We start from the raw sequence: 19,164 nt of genomic DNA on the forward strand, positions 1-19,164 counted from the left end.
TCTGAACGATTGGCTCATTTGGGCCCAGTCGCACCAGGAATGCAACAGAGCTACGTCGAAGGTACTCCATTTTCTCGCCAAACTGGGCTTCCAAGTCAACCTCCGGAAGTCCCGCCTACAACCATCAAGCCACTTCGAATGGTTAGGCATCCGTTGGGACCTCTCAAAGCACAAGCTCTCCCTTCCTCCCAAGAAGGTAAGGGAGATAGCTTCCAAGGTCAGGAACTTTCTCAAACACAGACAGGTGTCCCGAAGAGCTTTAGAACGAATCCTCGGCCTTCTCCAATTTGCCTCACTGACCGATCTCCTATTAAAAGCCAAACTCAAAGACATCAATCGAGTTTGGAGAAAGAGAGCGACAATACCTTTAAGAGACAAGACCTCGAAGATCCCCTCCGTCTTGAAAATGAGACTACAACCATGGTCCGAACGGAGGAACCTCTCCAAATCGGTTCCTCTACAGTTCCCCTCTTCACAAGTGACAATTCATACCGACGCGTCTCTGAGTGGATGGGGGGGGGGGGTTACTCCCAACATCAGATGTTTCAGGGCTCTTGGTCACCCGCCATGAGGCAGTTCCATATCAATGTTCTCGAAGCCATGGCGGTGTTCTTGACCCTGAAGAGAATCTCTCCTCCGAGGTCGACCCACATCAGAGTAGTCTCAGACAGCACGGCCGTAGTCCACTGCCTCAACAGAGGGGGGTCCAAATCACCCAACCTGAATCAGATCCTGGTCACTATCTTCGCCTTGGCAGCCGACAAAGACTGGTTCCTGTCAGCAACTCACCTAGCAGGAGTCCAGAATGTGATAGCAGACTCATTATCCAGGACGAGCCCACTGGAATCGGAGTGGTCCCTGGACATGCACTCCTTCCGGTGGATACTCAGGCTGGTTCCAGGTCTCCAGGTAGATCTATTCGCGACCCGACTCAATCACAAACTCCCATGTTATGTGACACCGAACCTGGACCCTTAGGCTTATGCCATGGACGCATTAACCCTGGATTGGAACCATTGGCAGAAGATCTACTTATTCCCTCCAGTGAATCTTCTACTGAAAGTCTTGCACACACTCCGTTCCTTTAGTGGCACCTCACTGGCCAAAGAGCAGTTGGTTTCCTCTCCTCCTCGAGTTGAAACTCCGTCCCTTCCTGATCCCATTCCCCAAACTGACCCAAGTGGTCCAAACTCGGACTGTGTCAGATTCCTCAAGGATAGCCAAAACCCTAACTTTGTGGATTTCATGAAGTTTGCGGCGCGTAGGGACGCAAACATCGACCCAGATAATGTTCTCTTTATAGAAACAGACAAAAGGGACTCTACGATTTGCCAATATGATTCGGCAGTTAGGAAACTAGCAGATTTCTTAAGGACTTCAGACCATTCGGTTATGACTCCTAATTTAGCCATCTCCTTCTTTAGGTCCATATTTGACAAAGGCCTAGCAGCTAGCACTATAACCACCATTAAGTCAGCTCTGAGGAAAGTCTTCCTGGTTGGGTTTAACATTAACCTGGCGGAGTCTTATTTCTCGTCTATTCCAAAAGCATGTGCTAGGCTTCGACCTTCGGTTCGTCCACAAAAGGTCTCTTGGTCTCTAAATGATGTCCTCAAACTGGCCTCCGACACGGACAACGAATCCTGCTCCTATATCACTCTTCTTAGGAAGACTTTATTTCTAACAGCTTTGGCCTCGGGTTCTAGAATCTCAAAACTAGCAGCTCTCTCACGAAACTCAGAAAACATGGATTTCCTCCCTTCAGGTGAAGTACTTCTTTCACCAGACAGGGCGTTCCTAGCTAAAAACGAGGACCCACAAAATAGGTGGTCCCCTTGGAAGATTATTCCTCTTCTCCAAGATACTTCTCTATGTCCAGTCACCACTCTCAGGGCCTTTTTAGCCAGGACTGCTACCCGATCGTCTGGCCCCTTGTTTATCAGAGAACAAGGAGGTACCATTTCCATACGTTGTATTAGGCAACAGATCCTATACTTCATTAAACAAGCCAATCCGGGATCATTTCCCCATGCTCATGATATCTGGTCGGTAGCTACCTCCATCAATTATTTCCAGAATATGGACTTTGATGACCTTAAAAAGTACACGGGTTGGAAATCTCCTATGGTCTTCAAACGCCACTATCTAAAGAACTTACAGGCTCTTAAATACCCAACGGTTGCAGCTGGGAGCCTTATCTCTCCCCAGTGATCTTTTGTTCTTCCTTTCATCCATCTCTTTTCTTCTCCCTCCTACCCGCCACTCGCACCACGACGCCGCTTCCTTGGTGGTTCTTTAGCCCTAAGTTTATTACATATTAGGTTAATATGATTGTAACTATCATTATTTACCGTAGTTATAGGGTTGGGATATTCTTAGCCATGTCAGTTTTGTTGCATGTTTGCTCTGATACTCGGAGGCTTCCCTGTTATCATGTTTGTTTAACCTTACTCTCACTATGCCCTGTGGCTAGTTTATGTTTTATGCTTACTTACCTTAATTATATATGATTTTCTTTACATGGTGTTGTTTCTCTCCCCTCATTAAATTAGTAGTTATTGTTGGGCTTGGAAGGCATTCTCTGGTACATTTTCACCGGCCGCCACAGGTCGACCCAGAAAAGGGATTTTGACGAAGGAAAAATCTATTTCTGGGGAGAGACCTGTGGCGCCCGGTGAAACCCTTCCCCTTTATTTTACACGATCCCACCCTTTCCTTTCCAAGCCATCATGGCCAATACAGAAGGATGTTGTTCAGATGGCGCTCGCGTCAGGGCGTGGGTGGTGTGGCGCTGGTGGGTTGGCTAGGGCCTTTGTATCGGCCCATCCCTTTGACGAAGGAATTAACTAAATGGAAGACAACCTGTGAATAGTGGATTTCACGCGCCTTTGCTTTATACACGACACCCAAAAGGTGCTCGCGCGAGGGTTGTAACCTCAGCATTCCATGCTTTTATCTTTCTCTGGTATAATTGGAAGGTTTTATCAGAAAAGGTATATTAGAAGGACTCTTTTCACCGGGCGCCACAGGTCTCTCCCCAGAAATAGATTTTTCCTTCGTTAAAATCCCTTTAATATGCACTATCTATTTCTCTATAAGCATACCTTAAACAGAATAAAAAGTCTCAATGTTGTCATCTGTAAACCTAAACTTTAAAGGGAAAATTGTGGATATTGATCAAGCTGAGGAACATACTGTAAAATTGTATTAATGGCAATCAATCATTATTTCAATGTACTAAAAAGGAAAATGATGTTCTATCATAATTTACTTTCCTTCATCACTCCAAGAGTTGCAACTTCATCATCATTTCTATATTTTCATTACAATTACAACCTAGAAGAATGAAGTTTATCCTGTCCAATTTTTAAATGAGAGTGAGTAGGTTAAAACACAATTTTATTTAGTTTTTCTTAATTAATTCTATTTCATCGAAGAGTTTACTATCTTGAGTAATTTCAAAATTATACAAGGTAAGGAACCAATTTCTTACATATCCAGGGGAATACTGTACTGGACCTGTATATCGGCTATTTTGTAGGTAATAGGTTGGCCAAAGCCACCCGCCACCCATTGAGACACTACCGCTAGAGAGTTATTGGGTCCTTTGACTGGCCAGACAGTACTACATTGGGTCCCTCTCTCCGGTTATGCCCCATTTCATCTTAGCCAACACGTACACAGAATAGTCTAGCCTATTCTTTACATATTCTCCTCTTTCCTCATACACTTGACAACACTGAAATTACAAAACAATTCTTCTCTCAAGAGGTTAACTACTGCAACGTAATTGTTTAGTGGATACTTTCTTCTTGGTAAGGGTAGAAGAGACTCTTTAGCTATAGTAAACAGCTCTTCTAGGAGAAGGATATTCCAAAATCAAACCATTGTTCTCTAGCTTGGGTAGTGCCATAGTCTCTGTACCATGGTCTTCAATTGTCTTGGGTTAAGAGATCTCTTGCTTGAAGATACACTCAGGCATACTATTCTATCTTGTTTCTCTTCCTCTGGTTATTTTTAAGTTTTTATTCCCTTGTTATTTTGAAGTTTTTATAATTTACATATGAAAAATGGACTTTAATTCTATTATTGTTCTTAAACTTTTCTAGTAGATTATTTCCTTATTTCCTTTCCTCGCAGGGCTACTTTCTTTGTTGTTACCCTTGGGCTTATAGCATTCTACTTTTCTAACTAGGGTTGTAGCTTACCAAGTAATAGTAACAATAATAATCCCTTTGCAAGGTTAGATGTGAAAAAAGGATCTTGTCTTCCTGAACTTGAATCAAGTCATTGTCTTCATCTATCCCTTTCTTCCACAATATCCTGGACTTGCTTATAAGTCTCCTTTCTCCTACTCCCTTATTCACTGTTAATCTGACCAACTATTTTTCAACCTCTATAACATGCCTTAAAGTTAAGTTTAAACAAGAGGTTAATTACCTGTAAACTACTGATGTTAAGTAGAGAAAAAGAAACACTTTGAAGTGCAATATACAGCTACACAGTTCACATTATCAGTATTAATAAAATATTTTCAAGACAAACTAATGCTTGGAGTATTTTATGAATAAATTTTACAAAAAGTTTGACTCAAACTGCACTAAGAGAAAACATATACTGTACCTGAATATAATGACTGGTAGTCCTTTAGATTTACAGCTTCTCGCTAACTCCAGAAGTTTAGACTCTTTTGTTACACTATTGACGCGGAGGAATTGCTGAGGTACGTGAGGCTGGATGCGATGGAGGTAGGGAGTATCTATTCTCTCAATGGACTCTAACTGCGGGCAAGAATTTACTAATCACATCTACAAATATTCAAAGTATTCAAGAATACATACATACATTTACCAAGGCACTTCCCCCAATTTTAGGGGGTAGCCGACATCAACAAATGAAACAAAACAAAAAAGGGGACCTCTACTCTCTACGTTCCTCCAGCCCAACAAGGGACTCAACCGAGTTCAGCTGGTACTGCTAGGGTGCCACAGCCCACCCTCCCACATTATCCACCACAGATGAAGCTTCATAATGCTGAATCCCCTACTGCTGCTACCTCCGCGGTCATCTAAGGCATCGGAGGCAGCAGCAGGGCCTACCGGAACTGCGTCACAATCGCTCACCATTCATTCCTATTTCTAGCACGCTCTCTTGCCTCTCTCACATCTATCCTCCTATCACCCAGAGCTTTCTTCACTCCATCCATCCACCCAAACCATGGCCTTCCTCTTGTACTTCTCCCATCAACTCTTGTATTCATCACCTTCTTTAGCAGACAGCCATTTTCCATTCTCTCAACATGGCCAAACCACCTCAACACATTCATATTCACTCTAGCTGCTAACTCATTTCTAAGAATAAATAAAAAAATACAGTTGAATTTCCATTAATACCTCCAAAACATAGAATTCACCATACATGTCTACCACTTTCGATAAGGATAAAATTCTTGAAGGAACTGCATTGCTTAGAAAAATGTTATTTTTATTAATAAAATAAATTTTTGAATATACTTACCCGGTGATCATATAAGCTGTCAGCTCTGCTGCCCGACAGAAAAACCTAAGGACAAAATACGCCAGCGATCGCTATACAGGTGGGGGTGTATATCAACAGCGCCATCTGTCGAGCAGGTACTCAAGTACTCAATGTCAACACAGAACCAATTTTCTCCTCGGCCCACTGGGTCTCTATTGGGGAGGAAGGGAGGGTCCTTTAATATATGATCACCGGGTAAGTATATTCAAAAATTTATTTTATTAATAAAAATAACATTTTTCAATATTAAACTTAGCCGGTGATCATATAAGCTGATTCACACCCAGGGGGGTGGGTAGAGACCAGCATTACATGTTGACATTATTAAGAGCTAAGTATTTTGTATTTCATTTTAGCAGTTATTCAAAATAACAAACATAAAATAAATAAGTACCTGGTAAGGAAGTCGACTTGAACAATTACTCTGCCTTTTTAAGTACGTCTTCCTTACTGAGCCTCGCGATCCTCATAGGATGCTGAGCGACTCCTAGGACCTGAAGTATGAAGGGTTGCAACCCATACTAAAGGACCTCATCAAAACCTCTAATCTAGGCGCTTCTCAAGAAAAGAATTTGACCACCCGCCAAATCAACCAGGATGCGAGAGGCTTCTTAGCCTTCCGGACAACCCAAAAACAACAATAAAAAACATTTCAAGAGAAAGATTAAAAAGGTTATGGAATTAGGGGAATGTAGTGGTTGAGCCCTCACCCACTACTGCACTCGCTGCTACGAATGGTCCCAGGGTGTAGCAGTTCTCGTAAAGAGACTGGACATCTTTAAGATAAAAAGACGCGAACACTGACTTGCTTCTCCAATAGGTTGCGTCCATTATACTCTGCAGAGATCTGTTTTGTTTGAAGGCCACTGAAGTTGCGACAGCTCTAACTTCATGTGTCCTTACCTTCAGCAAAGCATGGTCTTCCTCATTCAGATGGGAATGAGCTTCTCGTATCAACAGTCTAATATAATAGGAAACTGCATTCTTCGACATGGGTAAAGAAGGTTTCTTAATAGCACACCATAAAGCTTCTGACTGTCCTCGTAAAGGTTTAGTTCGTTTTAAATAGAACTTGAGAGCTCTAACAGGGCACAAGACTTTCTAGTTCATTTCCAACCAAATTAGAAAGGCTTGGAATATCGAACGATTTCGGCCAAGGACGAGAAGGTAGTTCGTTTTTGGCTAGAAAACCAAGCTGCAAAGAACATGTAGCCGTTTCAGATGAAAATCCGATGTTCCTGCTGAAGGCGTGTATCTCACTGACTCTTTTAGCTGTAGCTAAGCAGACGAGGAAAAGAGTTTTCAAAGTGAGATCTTTAAAAGAGGCTGATTGTAGTGGCTCGAACCTTTCTGACATAAGGAATCTTAGTACCACGTCTAAATTCCAACCTGGTGTGGCCAAACGACGCTCCTTCGAGGTCTCAAAAGACTTAAGGAGGTCCTGTAGATCTTTGTTGTTGGAAAGATCTAAGCCTCTGTGACGGAAGACTGCTGCCAACATGCTTCTGTAACCCTTGATCGTGGGAGCTGAAAGAGATCTTTCCTTCCTTAGGTATAAAAGGAAGTCAGCTATCTGAGTTACAGAGGTACTGGTTGAGGATACTGATACCGACTTGCACCAGTTTCGGAAGACTTCCCACTTCGACTGGTAGACTTTAAGAGTGGATGTCCTCCTTGCTCTAGCAATCGCTCTGGCTGCCTCCTTCGAAAAGCCTCTAGCTCTCGAGAGTCTTTCGATAGTCTGAAGGCAGTCAGACGAAGAGCATGGAGGCTTGGGTGTACCTTCTTTACGTGTGGCTGACGCAGAAGGTCCACTCTTAGAGGAAGTGTTCTGGGAACGTCCACTAGCCATTGCAGTACCTCGGTGAACCATTCTCTCGCGGGCCAGAGGGGAGCAACCAACGTCAACCTTGTCCCTTCGTGAGAGGCGAACTTCTGCAGTACTCTGTTGACAATCTTGAACGGGGGGAATGCATAAAGGTCTAGATGGGACCAATCCAGAAGAAAGGCATCTATATGAACTGCTGCTGGGTCCGGGATCGGCGAGCAATAACTTGGGAGCCTCTTGGTCATCGAGGTTGCAAATAGATCTATGGTAGGTTGGCCCCACAAGGCCCATAGTCTCTTCCATACATTCATGTGAAGGGTCCATTCTGTTGGGATGATTTGACCCTTCCGGCTGAGGCGGTCTGCCATGACATTCATGTTGCCTTGAATGAACCTCGTTACTAGAGACAGGTTTAGATCTCTTGACCAGGTGAGGAGGTCCCTTGCGATCTCGTATAACGTCATCGAATGAGTCCCTCCTTGCTTGGAGATGTACGCCAAGGCTGTGGTGTTGTCGGAGTTCACCTCCACCACCTTGCCTAGAAGGAGGGACTTGAAGCTTCTCAAGGCCAGATGAACTGCCAGTAGCTCCTTGCAGTTGATATGTAACGTTCTTTGATCCGCGTTCCACGTGCCCGAGCATTACCGACCGTCTAATGTCGCACCCCAGCCCGTGTCCGATGCGTCCGAGAAGAGAACGTGGTTGGGGGTCTGAACAGCCAGTGGCAGACCCTCTCTGAGGTGAATGTTGTCCCTCCACCAAGTCAGTGAAGACTTCATCTTCTCGGAAATAGGGATCGAGACCGCTTCTAGCGTCTTGTCCTTTCTCCAGTGAACAGCTAGATGAAATTGAAGGGGTCGGAGGTGCAGTCTCCCTAACGCAATGAACTGGTCCAGTGATGAAAGCGTCCCTATCAGACTCATCCACTGTCTGACTGAACATCGGTCCTTCTTTAGCATGTTCTGGATGCATTCTTGGGCTTGACTGATTCTGGGGGCCGACGGAAAAGCCCGAAAAGCTAGACTCTGAATCTCCATTCCTAGGTACACTATAGTTTGGGATGGGACGAGTTGGGACTTTTCCAAATTGACCAGGAGACCCAATTCCTTGGCCAGATCCAGAGTCCATTTTAGATTCTCCAGACAGCGACGACTTGACGAAGCTCTTAGAAGCCAGTCGTCCAAATAGAGGGAGGCTCTGATGTCTGCTAAATGCAGGAATTTGGCAATATTCCTCATCAGTTTCGTAAAAACAAGAGGCGCCGTGCTTAGGCCAAAGCACAGGGCTTGAAATTGGTATACAACCTTCCCGTAAACGAACCTTAGAAAAGGTTGGGAATCTGGGTGGATGGGGACGTGAAAGTAGGCGTCCTTGAGGTCTAAAGAGACCATCCAGTCTTCCTTCCTGACCGATGCTAGAACCGACTTTGTCGTCTCCATGGTGAACGTCTGCTTTGTGACAAAGACATTCAGAGCACTGACGTCTAGCACCGGTCTCCACCCTCCTGTCTTCTTCATGACTAAGAAGAGACGGTTGTAGAAGCCCGGGGATTGATGGTCCCGGACTTTGACTACCGCTCCCTTTTGAAGTAAGAGAGACACCTCTTGCTGCAAAGCTAGTCTCTTGTCCTCCTCTCTGTACCTGGGAGAGAGGTCGATGGGAGTTGTTGCTAGAGGGGGCTTGCGCAAGAATGGAATCTTGTACCCCTCTCTGAGTAACTTCACAGATTGTGCGTCTGCGCCCCTGTTCTCCCAGGCCTGCCAGTAGTTCTTGAGCCTGGCTCCCACTGCTGTCTGAAGAAGGTGGCAGTCAGACTCTGCCTCTAAAGGACTTGGAACCTTTCTTCTTGCTCCCACGTTTACCTTCGGCACGAGCACCTCCTCTGCTGGAGGCTCTGCCACGAAAGGGCGGAATGAACCTTGACGCTGGAGTATCCATCCTGGGTCTAGACACGGAGGGCAAAGGGGTGGCTTTGCGTGCGGATGACGCAACCAGGTCATGTGTGTCTTTTTGAATCAAGGAGGCAGCAATCTCCTTGATCAACTCCTCAGGGAAGAGGCACTTCGAGAGAGGAGCAAACATAAGCTCCGATCTTTGACATGGGGTTACTCCAGCTGACAAGAAGGAGCAAAGGTGTTCCCGTTTCTTGAGGACCCCGGAAACGAAAGAAGCCGCAAGCTCACTAGAACCATCCCGTATGGCTTTGTCCATGCAGGACATTATGAGCATGGAAGTTTCCTTGTCAGAAGGGGAGGTCTTCCTGCTCAACGCTCCCAAACACCAGTCCAAAAAGTTAAAAACTTTGAACGCTCTGAATACTCCTTTCATCAGATGGTCTAAATCCGAAGGAGTCCAACAAATCTTGGAGCGTCTCATGGCCAGCCTGCGGGGAGAGTCTACAAGACTTGAGAAGTCGCCCTGGGCAGAGGCAGGAACTCCCAAGCCGAGAACTTCTCCCGTGGCATACCAGACGCTAGATCTGGAAGCAAGCTTGACAGGGGGAAACATGAAAGCTGTCTTCCCAAGTTGCTTCTTGGACTGCAACCAATCTCCCAGCACTCTAAAAGCTCTCTTGGATGAGCGGGCGAGTACGAGCTTCGTAAAGGCAGGTGCGGATGACTGCATGCCTAAAGCGAACTCAGAGGGAGGAGAGCGTGGTGCTGCAGACACAAACTGATCAGGATATAAATCCTTGAACAGTGCAAGCACTTTCCTAAAGTCCAAGGAGGGAGGCGTGGTCTTGGGTTCGTCGATGTCCGTGTGCGGGTCGTCAAGATGTGCAGCGTCGTCATCATCAGAGAGTCCATCGTCTGAATGTTGAAGAGGAAGCGGCAAAGGAGTAGGAATCAGCTGGTCGGCTGAGTCCGGCAGCACGGGTGCATGCGTGACTACACTGGACGCAACGTCATGGAACTGTTGGTCAGTCTGTGAGCTGGCAACAACCATAGCTGTGTGGGGAAGCAAAGCTTCTACTCCTGACTGACTAGTCTGCTGCAGGCGAGTAGCGGTAACCACAGTGGGTTGCGGAGGTTGACGCACAGCGTCAAAACAAAGCAACTTAACTCCACCCTCCTGTTGTTGTGGTAACTCGCGAACGTCAACGGAGGGTAGCGTGCGTCTGTGAACGTCAACGTGCGGCTGGCAGGGTACACTGCGCATGGGTGGTGGAACTCTCACAGGCGGAGTGCGGGAACAGGTAGCGTCAGCGTCTGCTGTACGCACAACCGTGGTTGGTTGTAGGCTAACGGGTGCAGCGTCAACCTTCTCCGCACGATACTCCTGCATAAAAGATGCTAACTGTGTCTGCATAGACTGGAGCAAAGACCACTTAGGGTCTACAGCAGCAGGTGCGGCAACAGACGGTGTTACTGCCTGTTGCGGTACCACTTTGCCTCTCTTAGGAGGTGTGCAGTCATCGGAAGACTGCAGCGAGTCCGAACTGACCCAGTGGCTACACCTGGGCCGTTGGACTTGCGCGGAAGGGACCTTGCGTTTGAGAGGCCGTGAGACCTTGGTCCATCGTTTCTGGCGTGAAACCTCTTCCGCAGACGAGGAATGAACGGGCTCTCTCGTCTTCTTGTGGGTTGGGCGATCTTGGCAAGATACGTCCGAAACCACGGAGGGAACGTCTGTCCGCTGATTAAAGCCTGTCGAACCCTTTGGTCGTACGACATTGCTTCTCCCCTGGGCTTGGGAGCTTGCAAGAGGTCCCGGACTGGGAGGACGACAGGCACGAACAGACGCACCCTCAAGCGCAACACTAACACTTTTCACAGCACTACCACTCACTTCACTTCCCACTGCACTCTTACCCTTCAACTCCCTGACGTCTGCCATGAGTTGGTTGCGGTCACTCGCTAATGACTCGACTCTCTCACCCAGAGTCTGGATGGCATGCATCATATCTGCCATCGAAGGTTGTTGAGTGCTAGAAGGGGGATCAGGAGTAACCACTACAGGGGAAGGAATAGGTTGTGGGGCATGGGGAGAGGAAAAATCAACTGAGCGAGATGAACTCCTCCTGACTCTATCTCTCTCTAGCCTACGTGAATATTTAAGGAATTCGACAAAATTGAATTCCGAAAGCCCAACGCATTCCTCACACCGATCTTCCCATTGACAGGATTTACCCCGACAATTGGAACAAATGGTGTGAGGATCGATAGAGGCCTTCGGAAGACGCCTAAAACAGTCCCTAGCACTACACTTCCTGTATTTAGGGACTTGAGAAGGGTCAGCCATCTTGAATTAGTCAAAGGGGAAATTCAAAATCTATCCAAGTCGTCAACAAATAATCCAAAATTCAATCAAAGAATGCAAGGAAGTATTGAAGATAACCTCTGCAAAGCGAAAGCTAAAAACTAGAAATGAGTACTTCACCAAATAATGTGAAAATCAATCCAGTAAGCAACAGCGTATTTAGTAGGTCTTGCCAGTGGCACGACAGAGAGAAAATTAGTTCTGTGTTGACATGGAGTACTTGAGTACCTGCTCGACAGATGGCGCTGTTGATATACACCCCCACCTGTATAGCGATCGCTGGCGTATTTTGTCCTTAGGTTTTTCTGTCGGGCAGCAGAGCTGACAGCTTATATGATCACCGGCTAAGTTTAATATTGAAAAAATTAGAATATGATTGACACTAAAATATATGAAATATTGTGATAATGTCTGCTGTTCATGAAATATTTCTAAGTTTCAATAGTTTGGCTAAATTATTACTGATTCACATTTGCCCTCGTTGCTGTGTATTAGCCAGAAGTTATGACTGAATCAAGTAAGTAAGATTCAAACCAAAGTAATTGGTTGGAGGTTTATCTGAATATAGTGTGCACAATCTGCAAAAGTTCAATAATTTTCAACACTCAATAAAAGTCTACCGGAGTTATAAAACAATACAAGTATTATAATTATTATCCTTATTGTTACCATTTTCAATATCATCAAGATCATTACTGAAGTAAATATCTAATATGAAATCAGCTGGTAGTTAAAAGTTCAGATTATTTGACAGCTTTAAAAAACAATACTATTCTGAAAAAATTACTTAAGTGTTTATTACAGTTTTAAATTATCTTTAGGAACATTCCCTGATGTTCATATTGCTTTGCTTTGGGAAATTCAAATTTATCGAGATTCACCCCTAAAATTTAAAAATGTTCTCATTTTCCTTCCAACTGCCTTATGCCTCTTGTAAAGTAAACCAACATCTAGCTGTAAATGGCAAGAAGTAAAACTGTAGTGCACCAGTATCATTTTCTTTGTCTTTTCAATCTTTATGGCGGAAGCAACGGTTCAGCATGGGGTTGTACACCTCTGCCTCACCTGGCTTTCAGAGTAGCCATGGAAACCCAGGTCATGGGGATATAACCCTACGAAGTATGGGTCAAACTCATCATCAGCAATCTGTGTGGCAACAGGAGAAGAGCTGTCAACCTCCATTGGGGTGATGCAATTACTGGGGGAACTCCCCACACCACCAAAGCCTAAAAAAAAAAAAACGTTGAAACAGATCCAAGGCCTCCTTGTTCCTGCTGCATACACCCCAAGGATTGATCCAGTGGGGTAGGCACAGAAGTTACGAAAAGGAAAGAAGTGTAGACTTCCTCAGTGTTGTCTTGGCCATTGTCAAGACTGACCCCAAAGAAGGATTAGCTCTCTTCCTCCCCTTCAAAGCACACACTGGCCACTGCACAAGAGGCCATGATCTGGCCTTGGCATATGAGGATGACTGTGAATAATCATGTTTCTTACAAGAAGTGCAGAGAGAGAGAATATAGAGCTACAGCTGGTTTAACCATAAATCAGTTGCAAAGGCCACCTTATCCCCAACAAGTACAAATATTTTGCTTCACATCCATTATCAACCTTCAGTATTCACTTTTGAAAAGTAAAAGAAAAACATTAAAGCCTTTAGTTAAGCCACAACAATACGTCTAAAAACAAAAGTAATGAGTATTCGAGAGGTGGGCTAGCTTTCCCGCTCACTCCACCTGTCATTATCTACCTTGTTAATGAATTCAACGGCCATTCTAGTTCCGCTGAAGACATACCCTATTCTAATGGACAAAAAGTGTGTACTGTACATGCTTAGGAACAACTGCCACGTCATTTCTAATTCAAGGTTTGGTCACAGAACTTGAAAGAATTGGATCCAATCTTATAAAAGCCTTGAAGATTTAAGTTCATATTAGAAGCGCAGCTACATCTCTTAATTTTTGCAGGAAACTTTTCTTAGAAAGGGTTTTTGCTAAGCATTACCTTAAAGAATCACGGTTGGCTTGTCAAGATTGCTGGGGTCAAGTTCCTATAGTGGCAGCTGGCAATGCAATCCAGTAACATTTTGAGTTTAATTAACTTATAAGTTTTCTTATTTTTACTACAAATTATAAGTTTAAGCACTTGAAATTGGGTTTATGTAAGTAAAATTTAGAGTAAGATATCGTTTAAAAATCCAGTATTTCTTGAGATTTTTTTTAAACAATCTGGAATAACGTTAGGTTACATATAATTTGGAAAACAAATCGCCTGAAATTACTCACAAAAATCAGGCTATACAGTATATCAGTTTAGTGAGATCAATGTTACTGTATGGACATGAGTTGGGGTATGACAATGAAACAATATCCAGTAGATTTTGTAGATTTGAGAACAAAGCCCTCAGAAGAATATTGGGAGTTACTTGAGTACCATATGTGGATGAGATCATGGTGCGGGGCACATGGAGATGGTTTGGGCATGCTCTTCCCACTCCCCAAGAGAGATTAGTTTACCAGACTTTCAACTGGGCTCCTCAAGGCACTAGAAGAGTTGGAAGACCCAGACCTACATGGCTGAGGACTATGAAGCATGAAATAGGAAATGACGAATGGAGAAGTATTGATTTAAAAGCTTAAGATAGAGACAACTGGCGAAATCTAACTGAAGCCCTTTGCGTTAATAGGGAGGGAGGAGATGATGATGAGAGTAACATATTAAAAATTCATTTTGTAAGATTTCTGTTCCCAATTATCTAGACAGGCGAGTCTAAAATCAGGTATATTTAGTGCTTGGTTAGAACTATTTTTTATCGCTTTCCTTCACCATTTTTCCATCTATATTAGAGTGAGGGAGTCATCAATATGAAAATCAGGATATGTTCATAGAAATAAATGGAATTTTAATCATAAAATATGATATTCTTATACTCACCTGATGTTTATATACATGCCAACCTTCTCCCAACAACTGGGTGTGTCATGAGGATACAAAAAGGGTAAAATAATAAATGAGTGTCGCTACCAAGAAATCCCAAACAGACAAATATAATACTCAACTTGGGAGCAGGGATCTCTAAAATGTCGGACATCTTCAAAAACACAAAACAACACAGAGCAAAATAAAACACGTCTGACCAACGCAGGTGCTGTTGAGGAATGAGGATAGGAGGATGGGGAGAGGGATAGTTATTCCTGGCATTCCATGCATCTCTTTTTTTCTCTGGTATATTCAGCAATAACTATGCCTTAGAAATGGTGCTAGAGGAGCATTTCACGGAGCGACACAGGTCGAGCCCAGAAATACCATAGTTCTGAGTACAGTAATAGACTGAAGACAAAAAAAATACCAACAAACTACAGATTTGATTTTTGCCCCTTATGGCTAGATATTACATTAGTATTTTACTTTTATTATTATTAATAATTGCTAAGCTACAACTCAAGTTAGAAAAGCAGGATGCTATAAGCCCAGAGGCTCAAACAGAAAATAGCCCAGTAAGGAAAGAAAACACGGAAAAATAAAATATTCCAAGAATAGTAACAACAATAACATAAATATCTCCTATATAAACTATAAAAACTTTAACAAAACAAGGGGAAGAGATATAAGACAGAATATAGTAGTGTGCCCGAGTGTACCCATAAGCAAGAGAGCTCTAAACCAAGACAGTGGAAGACCATGGTACAGAGGCTATGGTACTACCCAAGACTAGAGAACAATGTTTTAATTTTGGAGTGTCCTTCTCCTAGAAGAGCTGCTTACCATAGCTAAAGAGTCTCTTCTACCCTTACCAAAATGAAAGTGACCACTGAACAATTACAATGCAGTAACCCTTTGGGTGAAAAAAAATTGTTTGGTGTTGTCAGGTGTATGAGGAGAGAGGAGAATATGTAAATAATAGGCCAGACTATTCGGTGTGTGTGTGTAGGCAAAGGGAAAATGAATGTTAACAAGAAAGAAGGATCCAATGTAGTATTGTCTGGCCAGCCAAAGGACCCCAAAACTCTCTAGTGGTAGTATCTCAACAGATGGCTGGTGCCCTGGCGGCATGAGTTGGTTGGAAGGAAAGAAAATGTGAAAAAGGTTTAATTTTTCAGGTGAATTTCAATGAATCCGAGCTTCCCAAAGAGAAAGCAATATGAAAACAGGTAAGTATAGATATAATAATTTCATTATCAAAATTACATATATCTGAAACAAAGACTTTGACCTTAGGCTCTCTCAATGACATAATAACTAGTCATTTTATAAGACTGACATCACATGGTAGAGAATTAGTGCCTGCTTTGAGATATGTTAGTTTTCTTCCAGCATCACTGAGAAAGATAGCAATCCTGTGATTCAAAGATATGGCACAATAGGTTTCATATTTATATCATCATTCAGCATTGTTAGTGGCAGTCCCACATCTAAAATGGATTCTGTAAGTAGCAAGCCTACAAGGGAGTGAAGAAATACCCTTAAGAAGAACAATTCTATTACCTATCTCAAAACAAATGAACTGCTAGTTAATAATTAATCATGACAGAAAATTATTTAAATTCAAGGTTCATCATCTTTCAACTACAATCTAACAAAAGCAATAAAAAAGCCAAAGCTATATGGCATGGATAACCTTTTGTGTCTGTACTTCATGGAGTAACAGGCTTAAGTCATCACATTAGAGTGAAAGCAAAAATGTGGATGAGGGCAGACTGTATACAATACTACACTTGGAAGCAAACTAGGGTAGAGACAGACGAGGAGACCTTTTACAAAAATATGGTATAACAACATTCAATTCATTCTTTATCTAAAATAAAACACTTACATTTACTATAGGATCCAATATAGTATGAAGGCTACGGGGCAATGTCGCAGATACCAAAGTCAACTGTATGCCTGACGTTTCTATCGGTTGAGAGGTGTCTTCCATATGTGTCCCCTGAATCTGTTTGAAAAAAAAAAAGATGGTTATTCATTCTACAACATAAAGACAAACTTTCAACAACAACAAATTTTGTTGGGATTACAAGTAATGTGCATGGCAAGAAGATTGTTGGAGGCAGCATAAGTAAGGGTAGGGAATGGTGGAATGGAGTGAAAATGAAAGTGGAAGAGAAAAAGAGGGAATCTGAAGTATAGCTGCAGAGTAATAGTGTAGAGAAGTATGAAAGATATAGAGAGAAAAATGTGTAAGTAAAACGTAACATAGTTTATGCAAAGACGGCGACTGACTGGAGGTGGGGCCAGGTATAAAGTCATTCGTAAGACGAAAATAAGAAGAAGTTTTGGAAAGAGGTGGAGAGAGTAAGGAGGGGTAGATCAAGAAGTGAAGAGACAGTGAAAGATGAAAAGAGAAGGTTGTTGAAAGGAGAGGAGGCAAGGAAAAGGTGGGCGGAAAATTTTGAAAAGTTGCTGAATGTTGAGGACAATAAGGAGACAGATATGACTGCTGTTGCAGGTGTTGAGGTGCTAGTAATGGGAGATGAGAATGAGAGACATTAAAAGAGAGGAAGTGAAGAGAGCACTAGATGAAAAGAGAGCAGGAAAAACACCTGGTATGGATGTCAGGAGGGCTGAGATGTTAACCCTGGATAGGTACGGTGGGTCGTTTGCGACCCCGAGCGTCAAAAAAAAACAGGTTTTTCTCACGTGACTCACCCCCGTGACTGAATTTGTGGGTGATCGACCTGCAGGAGGTGTCTCCCCTACACGCTCTAGTAGTGTCCAGATGTGCATTGCTGTAGCTGTACTCCTTCCCCGATTTCTGAGACGCGTCGGGGTCGTTCGCGTCCGAGTTTACCCTTCTAGGGTAGTTTGCATAATTATCAAAGTTATTACGTATTATGAAATTGTCGTAGAATGGTGCAACTTGTATAGGTTATCAGTTGTGGAAAGTCTTGGTGGATTGTTTGGCTACCATGTGCATGTTTTTTTTTTTAGTTAAAATGTCGTTCATCACCACGAGGACCATTTTACCGCGAGTGCCCCTTTTTCATTTTTTTTCATTTTTTTGCCAAGTCATTTTTCCGTAAGATATTGCCAAATAGTGTCGTAAAACTTTTGCTTGTTTAGTGTTGGAAAGTGTGTCTAGATGATCTGGCTACCCATGCATGACTTTGTTTTTGTCAGAATCGACGTAGTTATTGGTATATTGGGTATTTAACTGCGGTTACCAATTTCTGTTTTTTTTTCAATATTTGTAAAAATTACTACGTAGTAAGGAATTGCCGTATATTATTCATTTTTTTTTATGTTTATGTGTTAGAAAGTGTGCCTTGATGGTTGGGCTAACACGTGCATGTCTTTTTTTTTATCTGAGATGTCGTATATTAGAATGTCGGGCATTTTACCGCGAGTGTCCCTTTTTCATTTTTTTTCATTTTTTTGCCAAGTCATTTTTCCGTAAGATATTGCGAAATAGTGTCGTAAAACTTTTGCTTTTTTAGTGTTGGAAAGTGTGTCTAGATGATCTGGCTACCCATGCGTGATTTTGTTTTTGTCAGATACGACGTAGTTATTGGTATATTGGGTATTTAACTGCGGTTGCCAATTTCTGTTTTTTTTCAATATTTGTAAAAATTTACTACGTAGTAAGGAATTGCCGTATATTATTGATTTTTTTTTCATGTTTATGTGTTAGAAAGTGTGCCTTGATGGTTGGGCTAACACGTGCATGTCTTTTTTTTTATCTGAGATGCCGTATATTAGAATGTTGGGCATTTTTCCGCGAGTGCCCCTTATTATTTGTTTTGCATTTTTTTGCTTAGTCATGTTACCGTAAGGAATTGGCAAGTAGTGTCGCAAAACTTATATTTTTATAGTGTTGGAAAGTGTTTCTAGATGATCTGGCTACCCATGCCTATTTTTTTTTTAGCCAGATATGGCGTATATATAAGTATGTGTTCGATTTTCCTGTGATTGCCATTTTTTAGTTTTTTCCCATTTCTTTCAAAATTACTACGTACTAAGGAACTATCACAGAGTAATATTTCATTTATATGTTTATTTGTCGGAAAATATGCCTTGATGGTTTGCCTAGCACGTGGCTGAAATTTTTTTTTCTGAAATGCCGTATATTAGAATGGCCATTTTTCCACGAGTGCCCCTTTTTATTTGTTTTGCATTTTTTTGCTTAGTCATGTTACCGTAAGGAATTGGCAAGTAGTGTCGCAAAACTTATAATTTTATAGTGTTGGAAAGTGTTTCTAGATGATCTGGCTACCCATGCCTATCTTCTTTTTTTAGCCAGATATGGCGTATATATAGGTATGTGTTCGATTTTCCTGTGATTGCCATTTTTTCGTTTTTTCCCATTTCTTTCAAAATTACTACGTACTAAGGAACTATCACAGAGTAATTATTCATTTAGATGTTTATTTGTCGGAAAATGTGCCTTGATGGTTTGCCTAGCACGTGGCTGAATTTTTTTTTTCTGAAATGCCGTATATTAGAATGTTAGCCATTTTTCCTCGAGTGCCCCTTCTTATTTGTTTTGCATTTTTTTGCTTAGTCATGTTACCGTAAGGAATTGGCAAGTAGTGTCGCAAAACTTA

At 42.6% G+C, this 19,164-nt stretch overlaps 1 protein-coding gene across 1 annotated transcript in view; it reads right to left on the reverse strand.

Annotated features, from left to right (window-relative positions):
- The window catches only part of Dbp21E2 (putative ATP-dependent RNA helicase Dbp21E2), a 114,702-nt gene that overhangs the window by 16,976 nt on the left and 78,562 nt on the right, over window positions 1-19,164 (reverse strand). Inside the window, exons 9-10 of the mRNA XM_068361174.1 lie at window positions 16,437-16,556; window positions 4,624-4,781 (exon numbers count right to left, since the gene is read on the reverse strand). Of these exons, the coding sequence (XP_068217275.1) occupies window positions 4,624-4,781; window positions 16,437-16,556 (278 nt within the window). The remainder of the gene's footprint in view (window positions 1-4,623; window positions 4,782-16,436; window positions 16,557-19,164) is intronic.

This window comes from Palaemon carinicauda, chromosome 37 (assembly GCF_036898095.1).
Source record: "Palaemon carinicauda isolate YSFRI2023 chromosome 37, ASM3689809v2, whole genome shotgun sequence".
NCBI lineage: Eukaryota > Metazoa > Arthropoda > Malacostraca > Decapoda > Palaemonidae > Palaemon > Palaemon carinicauda.